Genomic DNA, 12,868 nt, shown 5'->3' on the forward strand with positions numbered 1-12,868 from the left:
AATGAATGATACTGCTGATGGCACGTCCTGTCTGCCTGTCATGGAAACTTTCGGATAACCATGACCTTTTTCATTCACACCACAAACTAACACTTTTATTCCCTCAAAGACGAGCTGTGCCTTATGTAACTAGCGAAATGTTCGTAGATGTCTTACGTAACATTATAGAATCTGCCAAATAGTAGACCCTTCAAGAGTAAGATGGAAGACGGGGCTCACACTACCAATTGATGCCAAGCCAAGCAAATTCTTTGCTGTGTGGGTTAGGTCTAAATGTCACTCAGTCTGCGTATGGAGTGATGAGATGTTTCTGCCTCTATACATTTGCAAAGGTTGGAGGTTATCAAAGGTTTAAGTCAAGCTGAAAATGAGAAACATTCCACGAAGCAGATCTGACAAAAACTCAGAAACATAAGCAACTTGCATATGCCCCTTTAAAGAAAACTACAGTTTGTCTACAGTAAATACAAGTAATTTGAAAGAAAACAACTTCAGGATACTAGTGTACAAGGTTTAAGGCAAATGTTTTAAGATTGAAAGGAAGAAACCATGAAACAAATGTAGAATGAAACAGTTTTCCATTCTAACAGTCACTCACAATATAAAGCTTCTTCAGAGGTTTCCAGTTTTCCTAAAGACTACTGAAAACTGTTCCTCTGCCGTGGGACACTGCCTTCTAGGTAGTTTTCCAGTATCCATTAAATTAACATAAAGGTTTTGATTTTATACAATCAGAAACATAATCCGAAACATCAAATGCTGCCCTAAAGACCACAACTACTAAATAAAAGACACAATTTTAAAATGATTAGTTATATACTATTATTAAATAAAACATTTTTTTTCCAGTCTTGTTTCATCACAGGAACATTTAAATGGCCTTACCTTGTTCTGTGTGATGCAGTGGATGGCTCTGCTGTGGGCATCAGGCAGCTCTGAGGCAACTGTACCTTTGTTCATGTCAAATACTTGAATGGACCGATCTGAGCCACACACCAGGACAATGTCTGAAACAATATCTGTTAAGAGAGCTTCTGACATGTTTTCTTCAAGTACCGATATTTCTGGGGCCAGCATTCCTAAGCAAAATAACATACAGTATGTGGTATTGATCAATAACTTTCTCTCATTCTTGATGGGTCAGTGTTAAGTGCTGCTGCCACGATTTACTGCGTCTAAACTATGGATGTAGCCGCCATGACTTCATCCATTGGTTTGTGTAGTAAGCCTTGAGTTTGCCATTTGGCCATCACATTGTGCTTGTAAAGCAAGGTGTGGATCTGACTGAGAATTTGCATGCTGATACAATGCTAGTCTGTAAAACACAAGGTGGTCCCACCATAAAAAAGACCCTAGTTGATTATCTATTTTATTCTAAATGGGATCATAATTTATGAAGTGAACATCATATTGAATTGATAGAGACCATAAACCCCTAAGGGAAACGTTTACCGAGGAAATAAATCAAGGGAAAAGTAGGGTAATTTTGTCATATAGACTTTTATGTAATCATACTTTGGTTTGCAACCTCCTGCTGGCAGTTGGAAAGAATGCAGGTTTAAGCCATTTCCGCTCTGGTTTGCTTTTCAGACATGGAGGCCATGCGCATTTTGTATAGTCTATGGTGCTGAGCTGAATAAATAGCTAAATACATTATTTTGTCTTCTTGTAAACAGCTTCTATTCATGTTGTGATACAAAATTAAGCAGATTTTAAAGGTCAGGAGTTGCCTGCAGATTTTCAAACTGTTGCCTTTACCTTTCTAAAAAGGTTTTTAAAGGTGGAATCTGCAATTATGTCAAAAAAGACTGTGTATATTTAGCTAGTTAGCATATTTAGATAGTTAGCACACACCAGATTTATCACTGCTGCTCTCTTTCCCTCTATTTCCTCTCCCCCTCCCTTTCCCTGTCTTGTGCATGAGCACAAACATGGCCAAGCTTGTGTAGGGATACGCTGGAGTATTGTTGTCTGAGCCACTTTGTTTGCTTCTTACTTACAGAGCCAGGGCTGTGTACAAACAGTGGATTTTTTTCAGCTTACACATAGAACAGGCAGCTAGTGGGCTGTGAGGGGATATTTGCTGTATTTGACCTAAAGTGTGTTGGATTGGAATCGCACATCCCACCTGTAAAGCTCAGGTTTTCACAGTACCTGGCTGTAAATAAAGGAAGCATTTTGCGAATTATATAAAAATGAAATATTAGATATAAACATTATATAAATATCACAAATTATTCTCAACATATTGTCTCTTTATTTAGTTTGCTGCCATGTTAAATAAAAATAGAATAATTTACACAGGTGAACAAGTTTCCTTTTGCATTATGTCCATAGCATCATTGATTTTAATGATTAGCAAATTGATTCTACCTTTATTCAGAAAATCCAGACTTCAAATAAATATTTTTGTATTATTACTGTATATGTCTTTTCACTTTAGACTATACAAAGCACAGTGATGCAAAAATGTCCCTGACAGGATCTCCCTCATTCCAATGCAACTCAGTTCTGTGGATTTATTGGAAAGTAAATGCACCGTAAACCCTAACAAGGGGTTGGAATGCAGACATTCCTAAAAAATTAAAGACACCTAAATGATTTACAGGTAAAATCAGCAGTGGAAGCCCTAAAGCAACATGTGAAGTCTTTATGAAGCACAGGCTGATTGCTGTGGTTGACATGGAAGTCGTCCAACCAGATGCTCTGAGTAAAACTACTGAAGGGATAGGTTCACTTTGTCAGCATGTGTGCAGTGTAAACTATAATACTTCCTGCAGTAAGAACAATAACAACAAGAAGGATACAAGAGAAGAAATCATTGATTGCAGACAAGGCTGTGATGTGTGTTGCTGATGTTGTTGTAAAGCATCCTGTCTGTCTCACCACACTCCGTTGCTGACATCTAAGAAGAAAAATTGTTAGTTCAGGGTTTCTAGACAGGTTTCATTCCAAAATGCTGTAGTTTTCCAGACTTAGATCTTAAACTTCTCTGTAGATATTTTTGAAATATTAATGGCAAGATATTAATTATGTAAATAAACATGTTGAAACTCTTACTGTTACATTCTGGCTGTATATGCGATCATGCTGTCAAGTAACTGACAGAAGATTGTAACTTGAGATACTGTGGCTCATGCAAATCAAGTTTAAAAAAAAAGTGCAATGTGCAGTATTTTATTCAGGCTGTAATGCTAAAATAGTGACCAACAAGCAGGAGCAACATCTTATCCCCACCTACCTATACATATTATTTTCCCATAACATATTGAATAAATAATTTAACATTATAGTTCCCTTTGTACAGGTCTAGAAGCAGCTCTGTAGGAATGTGCATTCAGTCACACTTCTTGCCTTGCTTTCAGGTTTACTCTGTGTGCTCTCTCACACAGCGGTATACATTTTGGCTACCTGCATCACGTCATCTAAAATACTCTGCTTGTATGATCAGTTTTGAGTCTGGAAATACAAACATTTTTCTATACTGACCAGACATGGGAATTACTAACATCTAATTCATACATTTCCATACTGCATTGAACCCTATTAGTTCGATCATTTTAAAAACCAGTTTAGGTAAGTATATGAACTAAACTTTAACATAAAGACCCATGCTTCACCTGTCTGGGCTATACGGCTTTATGGAAGAAATCAGTAAGAGGCACTACCCTTTAAAACTGATTTAGTTTTTACGGACTAATGACAGTTCATGTGTTTCCATTCACAAAATGCATCACATAAATAAGTAGAGGAAAAACATGAATAAGCAAGTACAGTACATGACTGCTGAAAGAGGGTATGGAGGCCCTTTATTGTAATTTTCCCTTCCTCCATAACAAGCCCTGACAGTTAACAGTACACAGTCAAGCAGTTTGGGTGGTATTGAGTGTCAGCAGTGTCTGCGGCAGCGGCTAAATAAAGCCAGGCCCCCATCAAATCAGTACCAAAGCTAGCTTAACTAACAAAGCCTGCTCCCCATAGACTATACTTACTACTTATATACAATCTATGCTGCTCCTGAATAGATTACATACATTTTAAAACAGCTCAATCTATATTCCTGTTTCGATCTAAATTGCAATGTTATATTTTCATAGGTAGTTATAAAAGTTGCTGTGCGACTTAAGGTGAGTAGTGGCAGAACACTGGTTTGTATGTTTAAAAAATGACCTGTCTAGTCTGCAAGTAAGGGTAATGTGTTCTTGAGAAAGGCACTTAACCCCAATTTGTCAATATTATATTTTAGAAGCCAATAAGACAATCATGGAGCCTTGACAATATGTTCGCATTCACAATGTTTGTACATCCTAAGAGCATATTTTGAGTTCTGATAGCATAGCTAATGTATGATCTGAAGCCTTGCCAGTAATGGTTATTGTTGAATCCCCTTTGTTATACTAAAAAACAGTTTTACCTGACTACTCAGCTGTGACCCGGGTCTTTAATTGTGTGAAAAACTGAGATTCAGCTTGACACCAAAAGAGAAATGTCAGCCCAAACTCTATTGGGTTCCTTAAATTCTGGAGCACAATGGATCTTTATATTAAAGTACATAAGAAGTAAAATCAACACAAAACCAACAGCTGGTTTATGCCTCACAATTAAGCACACATGCCTGTTTGCATGTCAGTCTATATACAGGAATAATCAACTGTAATTACCTTTTTATGTCATCACGTGTGTTGTCCACATTATACAAGTACAAGTATAGAATGGGTCCAGAAGCCAGAAGTAGAAATTTGTCAAGATAATAAAACTGAGCACCTTTAATGGGTTTGGAGAACATGGTGTTGCCCTAAAAAAGAGATGACAGAGACAAACATTAAGCTAATATCTTTAAAAGATTAGAGCATGTGTGATGTACAAAAACACGTGACTAAAATAAAAATATTACCTGATTTAAATTAATGAGACAAATATATAATAATGGATTTGACCAATGTCTTTTACTTTTCTTACACTGTTTTAAAATAACTTGCAATATTATTGTTGCAAGCAAAGAGTTTGATTGTAACATCCTTGAGCATTCCTCTGCCTAAAGTAACAAAGTCACAGCTGTACTTTGATGTTTCTATATAGTTTTTTTCTTTTTAATCTCAATATGATACATGCAAATTCCTCAAGTATGAAAAGATAATCTGCAGATGAAGAGCTAGTATTAGTAGTGTTATCCCAGCAAAACACAGAGCAGTTAATTTGTGGGTGGTCACTGAAGACAAGTTTTAGTTTTTCATCGCCATTGTTCATCAAGAAGTTTTTCACATCAAGCAGAAAAAGGGACTTAAGAAAATCTGTCATAAAAGGAGGGTGTTGACCTAGGAAAAGGCATCCTCATCAGGAACACTTTATTCTCCTTAAACATCACATAGCATTGTCAGAATCTATTAAAGTAACAGAAGCACAGAGATAGGACGTTGAGTCACATATTTTTCTCTATCCAGGTTTAGAAATTTACCAATCATCCAAAAATATAACATGTAAAAACTCATTTTGACTGAAATTTTAGGAATATTATGTGTTCCTTTGAGGTTATTTCTTTAAAGATTTCAAGGATAATAGTGCAAAGCTATTTGTAATTCTGGCTCACCCCGGTATAGCTCTTGTCCCTGAAAAGACTTCAATTTGTTTCCAAGTTGTTTCACCAGAACTCCATGTAGTCTAAGCCAGCCAAGCTCTAAACAATCTCACTGAGTGAAGCAAGGCAGGGGTGGTTAGCATCAGCAATGGTGAGCCCCTTGGTTTTGAGGACAGACCTTTGTTTTCACTTGGCATGGGAAAGAAGTCGCACTTCTGACTGTCCCATTAAATCTGATACCCAATGAAGTAAGGAGGCTCTGCATATGATCATAGTTTTGGATGCTCTAGCAGATGCTTTGACAGAGAAAGCTGCTATTCATGAGCCAAAATACACACCATTTCATCATAAAATTAATTTGACCTTCTCTTTTTGAATTCTATGAGGCAACTCATAGTAGAAAAGAAAAAGCCAAATTAAGCTTTTAAATTGAGTTTTATATAAATGTGTCAAATATACATTTTGAGCATTACAGACATTCCCCTTGGTAAACACTATTGTAAAGGAGCGCTATGATTGAGTTTCTAATAAATTACAGAAAAACAAATTTGATCATTAGAATGATACAGTATTAAACACAAATAGCAACACTATAGTGCAAAATTACTTAAAAGTCAAATTAATTCAAACTGCTTCTCTCAATTATTGCATGATGTAGAAATGGACAAGTAGAGTATTTCCTCTTATGAACAATTAAAAACAGATTATATTTAAAACACAGGCCAAAAGGTATTAACTTAATGCACCAAAAGTGAATACACCTGTGATCCAAAAAACAAAACTGAGTATACCTGTGATTTCCAATTGCCTAATTGCATGAGCATGATTATAGATGACTTGTGAATCTTGGTATAGAATGAACCGTAGTACTGCTAGCCAGAGCTGCAGTACTGTTTTCTGACAATCAAGCCATAGATAGTGTTGTACTCCACAATCTACCCCTGAAAAACCAATTTGCATTAGTTGAGATTTGGCACAGGGGGTTAATAATGGAAATTTGAGGTTTTGTCATAGCTTAGACAATGTGAAGGATTTTGGATCACATCAACCACCATGAAGAGTGTCTAGAAATAAAACAACCCTTGTTTGCTCTTTTAACACTAAACTGCAAGATTAAACTTGAATGTTGGGAGCACATTCTTTGGTCATATGAGACCTAGATAAATTTGTTCAGGTCAGATGGGGTTCAACGTGTTTGGCATAAACCTTGCTGGGACAACCACAGTGAATACATACTCTGGGAAGTGAAGCACTGAAGTGGGAGTGTGACGGCATGTGGCTATATGAGTGCAAAAGGTGTTGGGAAGATGATGTTTATACATGACACTGTACATGCTATGCATATACCACAATCCTGGCTGACAAGATGACTCCCAGTCTGTAGGAGCTTGGCAGAAGAGGAATATTTCAGCACGATAACAATCCAAAATGCACTGGAATGAATAGTAAAAACCATGAAACCTCTGGGGTATTGTAAAAAAAAAAAAAAAAAAAAAAGCTTGTGCAACACAACAAGCAAAACCCAGCTGTAAAAAATAGTCTCTGAAGACCATCTCTCCAGAAATTTGGTATCCTCCATGCCAAAGGTTCGAGAAGAGAGACTTTTGAATTTTGAATTATTTGACATTTAAGGAATATTGGACTTGGGCTTGCTGACTCCTGTTGTTGTATTTGTTATCCAACATCCACCAATAAGAAAAAAAGACAATAACATAGAAAAAGACAATAATTTAGATACTGTGTCATCACACAGTTTGTCCAGCAGAGTGCACGATGCTTTCAGTGATGTCTGCAGCACATGTAGCAGAGCACATTTCACAGCTGAAAAGGAAAAATCTGGGTTGCCAATGAAATTGCAATGTGAGGGATAACCTTCTTAAACAGTATTCATTTTTGACAGTTTGGTCAATAGGAAAAGCTCTTTTCAGATGCATTTTACATTTAGTGTTTCGCACAAAGTTACCTTTGTAATGTTGAATACAATCTTCTTTTTTAAATGTCCATTTTGATCCCCAAATTTTTCCCTATGGTTGTTGTGATGCTCAGTCAAACGGTGTGTCTACATGGTAAGCTGCAGACTAGTTTGTATAATACATTGCTGAAAAGTTAATAAACAATGACACCATCATTTTCCGTCTCCAATATAACTCTAGCATCTCTTAACTGCATTAATAATATAGGTCACCTTTTGTATTACTCTCAATGCACAATACATTTTTTTGACGCAATATGCCACTTTATCACAGAATCCAAATTTGAGACATTAGACTCTGAAGAACATCAGGTGAGAACATAAAGGGAAACACTGTGGATACAGTACCAATCACAACTGAATGACAGAAAAACAGCGCGACAAAATCTCTCTAGCAGTCATAGCTGTGTTTGAAAACATCAGTAGGAGTGTCTGTAGTTATTCTGTCTTACCTCTAAACCAATATAAGTTACAGACTTTCACAATGAGGACATTTTTGTTGTATGAGGTCACCCTGACTGGTCTTGGTCATTTCAGTTTTTTTATGGTTAGGACTTGGACTTAGGATGATAAGGTTTCATTAGGGATTAAGATCGGGCATGTAGTGGTGATGTGTAAGATTTGGGTCTGAAAGTAATACTTCAAAAAAAACACAAGTACAAGTATGTGAAAATTCATAGGGAAAATACCATGATAATTGCAGGTTCCGAGCAGCAGTGCGTCCAGATTCGTAGTGACAGGTCTTCTGACGCACTCAACCACCACTGTCTGCTGAGGCTCCAGCTCACACCGCTCACTGGCTTGTCGTGCCCTACATACAACAAGAGGTGTTTAAGTTTAACCTGAAAGTAAAGTGTGTAGCAGCAACATTTACTTTTATGGTCCTGTTCAGAGAGGCAGGCAGACTGAATAAAAGAGGCTCATGCTGACCTACACGTCATCTCAATTTCTGTCCTTTTATCTCTGCTGCCCCCTTGTGGAGGCTACGTTCGAGCTGCACACAAGCTATCAAGTGCGAAACAGATGCTTGACATCCATGGGTCTCCTTTCTTTGCCTGTCAGTGTTTACTTTACTGACTAGAAGCACATAGACAGAGCAACTTCTCTCAGAGATACTTAGATTAGTGTGAAACTATGTTAGTTCAAAACTAGAGGGTTTCACAAGAGAATATACCCCTTTCACCTTTCTTTTACCTTGTTTTTATTGTATGACAGGCAACAAAGTCTTGCATTGGAATATAATCAAACCAGAGTTTTCTGATAAAAACAGAACCCTTTATCTACAGTTTTGACAGTGATAGCTGAGTAAGCGAATTTGTATTTGCCTTAAATCTTTCATCTTAAGCCATGGATCCATTTCAAAGTAAATTGAAATTTATCAAAATAGCTCAAATATGCTAGAGCTAAATCCAAGTTGGGGATGAAATTCTTATTATGCACGTCCTCCTTATCTCTTGAAAACATCACAGATGAAGTCTTAACCTTGGGTAACTTGAAAATGTGAGCATATATTGCAAGGAGTCAATCATAAAACTGTACTTCAAATGTTACGAACAGAATGAATCATTCTTTGCATAAAAGAAAACACTCAAATGCAACACTGATAAAAGCACTGATGTATTCAAGGGCAAAAGTGAAGCACAGAGGGTTACAAGGCATGGATGCTCATGTCCATTTCACAAACCTAAGTAGACAGTTGGATTGCCAGTAAGGCAGGACTTATACAGTAACACTGAGCTGTCGCCAAGACCACACAGGATTTGTTTTCCGTCACCTGGGAGGGACAAGGAAACACAGAATTTTTTTATTAAAATTTTTTTCTCTCAGCAGCTGATTTATTACTACCAAAGACGAGCAAGCGGTTTCTAAACATAACAGTGAAGTGTTTTGTCTGAAACAGGAACAGTCGTCCTTAAATATAATTCTGTAACAGCAGCAGTGGTATTGTGACCCATCCAGGAGAGGATGGTGGTCAAAACTGGATGTAATATAAAGCCAGAGTTCACTTTATTAGAAACAGAATCTAATAAATAATCTAATGCAACTGTTTCACTGTGAAGTCGACTTTTATGATTCCTTTTTTCTACAGTATTCAGTCACCGTCCACACTGTCATGGAGATGTGAATTATGTTTACGCCATATTATATAGCATAAGATAATCCAGCTGTACCTAATAAACTTAATTAAAACTAAAAGTTAAACAATACTCTAACTCTACTGGTGGTAATAAAATATTGTGAATTCAAGCTCCACGTAGTCTGCATTTCAAATACATGTATGTCCTTATTCAGTGCATCCATGTTGTAGAATTATGGAGTATTATTGTATGTACCTGACACAGGACCATTTGAGGGTTTGGGATGGATAGACTACCACATAAACAGAGCAGTTACAACAACAAATCTAGTCAGTGTCCATCAGTCAACATCGAATAAAGTTCAAAGAATCTATTTCTGAGTGCAAAACTTTAGATCCTTTTCCTTTTGTCTCTGTCTACTCATCTTTATTCATTTTTGATTTTGATGTTACCAATGGTAAAACAGGAAAACAGCTTGGCTGAATGCGTGTCAAAAAGAAAGAATTATTATAATTGATTTACCTGAATACTGAAGGCATGAGACTTGTTTGCCGGCAACGCTTAAATCAATACATGGAATAGTTGGTGCCGCACTGTCTGCTGGGTAATCTCTGTGGAGTAAACCTCTAAATGACAAAAGCATGTTAAGCAATCACATGAAAAATCCAATTTCTGGATAGTGTATCTCAATGAAAGTAAGCTGAACTGCTTACGTTTTTTTGTGAGCCTTTTTAGGGGAAGAAATCTTCTGAACATTTGTTTTGGGTGAAAACATTGTCATTCTGAAAAACAAAAACAAAAATTCTTGTAATTTTTCATATATCTATTCATTTGTTCCATCAAAATACATTTAAATTTTACTTTTTAAGAGAGGTTTTTTAGAGTGGTAAGGGTAAGAGGTAAGTGCCCTATAAAAGTCAAGTGCTATGACAGAGGGCATTTGGTGGATGTCTTTTATCTAAATTGTTTAACAGTAACATCTGTGATACATGTTCATATGGGCAGTCCTGAGAGTCACTGAAACAATAACAGAGACTCAGTGATGGCTGAAAGGAAGGCTACATCGTCTGAGAATGATTTTTTTCCCCCATTTTACGTATGTGCAATTCTGTCTTAACACTGTCTGGTATTGTAGCCCTGCTATACAGAAGAAGGACTAATATGCCATATGCTGCAATATGTGAAAGAGTCTGCACAGAATCACAATATACAAAGTGGAACTTTTTTTTGGATCATCGTAGCTGTTGCTTCAAACAGTACTGCTTAGAGTCTCTAATATTAGTGTTGTGCTCCTCCAACTGATGTAGCCCATAGATACAGTATGTGAAAAAATATCTCTACAGTTTCTTGAATAGTTGCTGTTTGTTCATTTTTTAAATATTCTAATAAACTGTCATTTCATTTTCTATAGAGCAAAAACTTACTTCTCTAACATACCTTGGGGCACTGGTGTATCCAGATGACTTCACTTTTGTGTGGAAAACCAAAGGCTGGTCCTTTATACCTGCTTTGTGAAAAGATAAGATGGTCAGAGAATGGAAGACACAAGTTCCTGCGCAATAAATACTAGATATACTGAAAAGAAACAGCCTATTTACAAAGGACTACATGTTACATATTCCTATTATTACAATACAGTTAATCATTATACTGGAGGGTTTCACGAGTTATGCTAGACAAGGAGGGTTTGAGATTACTGGGTGATCACTCTGTGCTGTGAGCATTAAGTGCATCAGCAACAAACTGTGGGATGGTTCATCCTGCTCCCTGTTCTCTGTCAGTGCCTTTCCTATATTACAATGAGCTCACTTTTTCCATAGCCATTAAAATGTGTGAAGTTTTCCAAAAACTATTCTCCTGTCAAACACAGGCACAGTAAGAAGAAGTCACATAATCTCAGAGCGGCAACTTAAGTTGCATCAAAAAAAAAAACAAAAAAAAAAACACAAAACAAAATATATTTTTATATATATACAGAATTGGTTTACAGCCTTGACTGCAATTCAACACTAGTTTATCATCAAACCAGAAATTAGCCTGCAAATGTGTATTTTTCTAGGATTACTTTAGGTAATTACTTTAGATTACTTTAGTGGGCAAACAAAACTTCTAAATAGTAAATGAGTTTGACCTCTTCCCATGCAAGAAACTGTCAGTACTTTACTTTGTAAGGTATTGCAGGTTAGTGAAAAATTACTATTGAACATGAAGCTGAAAAACACAGACTGATGGGTGCTGTTGTCGGATTCTGACTGATGTGCTGTAAACACATCAATGTGACTGATGTGAATAATTCATCATTTTGACCGATTTCACCGCAAGTGAACCTGAGAAGAAAACAAAACAAAAAAAACCCACTACCATCTTACAGTAAAGTTGCCAACAGCTGGCACATCACAAGTCAGTAGTTTTCATCTGACTATATATCTTAAAATGTACAAAACTTGAACTGCAAACCAGGCTCAACTGCCTATAAATCAATCCTTTTTAGGCTCTTGTACAATACAGTGGTGGCAAAGTCAGAAGACAATAATAAAGATGTTTAAGTAAGGAAAACCACCCCGTCGAAAACAAAAGAAACCCATCTGGATCTCTTTTCAGTCTTCTCTTATCTGGAAGTGCTTTTCATCTTTGATCAGCAGTGCCAATGTTCACTACAGCTTTGGCTTGAAGGTTATTTTCCTGCAAAGTATGCTTGACATCAATTGGATTTTGAGTTTAAATTTGAGGTACATGCTAGGTACAAGTTGTTTCGTCTGTCTGTTCATCCCCAAAGAGGACTACTCTTGATGCTATTCATGCTGTGTTTCTATGGAAGCAATATTGTTATTTAACTTTTTTTTACCTTGTCTAGCTCCAATTTTTTTCATGAAGATGTCTTTTTTTACTACCAGATGTTTACAAAGCAAATGAAAAACCTTCAGTGAACTTGATATTTAATGTAGGTCAAAGGGGTACTGTATAGTTTCAATTAGCAAAGACCTTGAGGGCTTGACAGTGTAAGGTCTTGTGACACTGGTCGTTTTCATGCAGATTTTGATCCAGAGCAGATTTTATGCAGAAAACTAAGCCTTTAGGGCCAGCGATCTAATTACCTGAGGACGCAATCACCTGGCATTGCTCCACAGCCCTATTGACCCCCTGCTGATATATAATGGTCATTTAGTTTTATGGGGCAGTAAAAATCTCATAATTTACGCTGACTTTACACCAGACGCTATTTGAAGCAAAGTGAGACTTTCA

At 36.7% G+C, this 12,868-nt stretch overlaps 1 protein-coding gene across 8 annotated transcripts in view; it reads right to left on the reverse strand.

The window, feature by feature from the left end:
• Positions 1-12,868, reverse strand: part of wdr27 (WD repeat domain 27) — a 48,623-nt gene that overhangs the window by 25,759 nt on the left and 9,996 nt on the right. For 4 of the 8 annotated variants that reach the window (XR_008604360.1, XM_023261811.3, XM_023261810.3 and 1 more), the window contains exons 13-20: positions 11,063-11,132; positions 10,339-10,407; positions 10,148-10,251; positions 9,232-9,321; positions 8,237-8,358; positions 4,662-4,795; positions 2,808-2,905; positions 886-1,007 (exon numbers count right to left, since the gene is read on the reverse strand). Coding sequence is in view for 6 of the 8 variants with exons in the window: in XM_023261811.3 (XP_023117579.2) it covers positions 886-1,007; positions 2,808-2,905; positions 4,662-4,795; positions 8,237-8,358; positions 9,232-9,321; positions 10,148-10,251; positions 10,339-10,407; positions 11,063-11,132 (809 nt within the window). In the remaining 2 variants the exon portion in view is untranslated. The remainder of the gene's footprint in view (positions 1-885; positions 1,008-2,807; positions 2,906-4,661; positions 4,796-8,236; positions 8,359-9,231; positions 9,322-10,147; positions 10,252-10,338; positions 10,408-11,062; positions 11,133-12,868) is intronic. The other 4 variants (XR_008604361.1, XM_023261809.3, XM_055018567.1 and 1 more) reach the window with 4 other exon arrangements.

This window comes from Amphiprion ocellaris, chromosome 16, assembly GCF_022539595.1.
Source record: "Amphiprion ocellaris isolate individual 3 ecotype Okinawa chromosome 16, ASM2253959v1, whole genome shotgun sequence".
In the NCBI taxonomy this organism is placed as follows: domain Eukaryota; kingdom Metazoa; phylum Chordata; class Actinopteri; family Pomacentridae; genus Amphiprion; species Amphiprion ocellaris.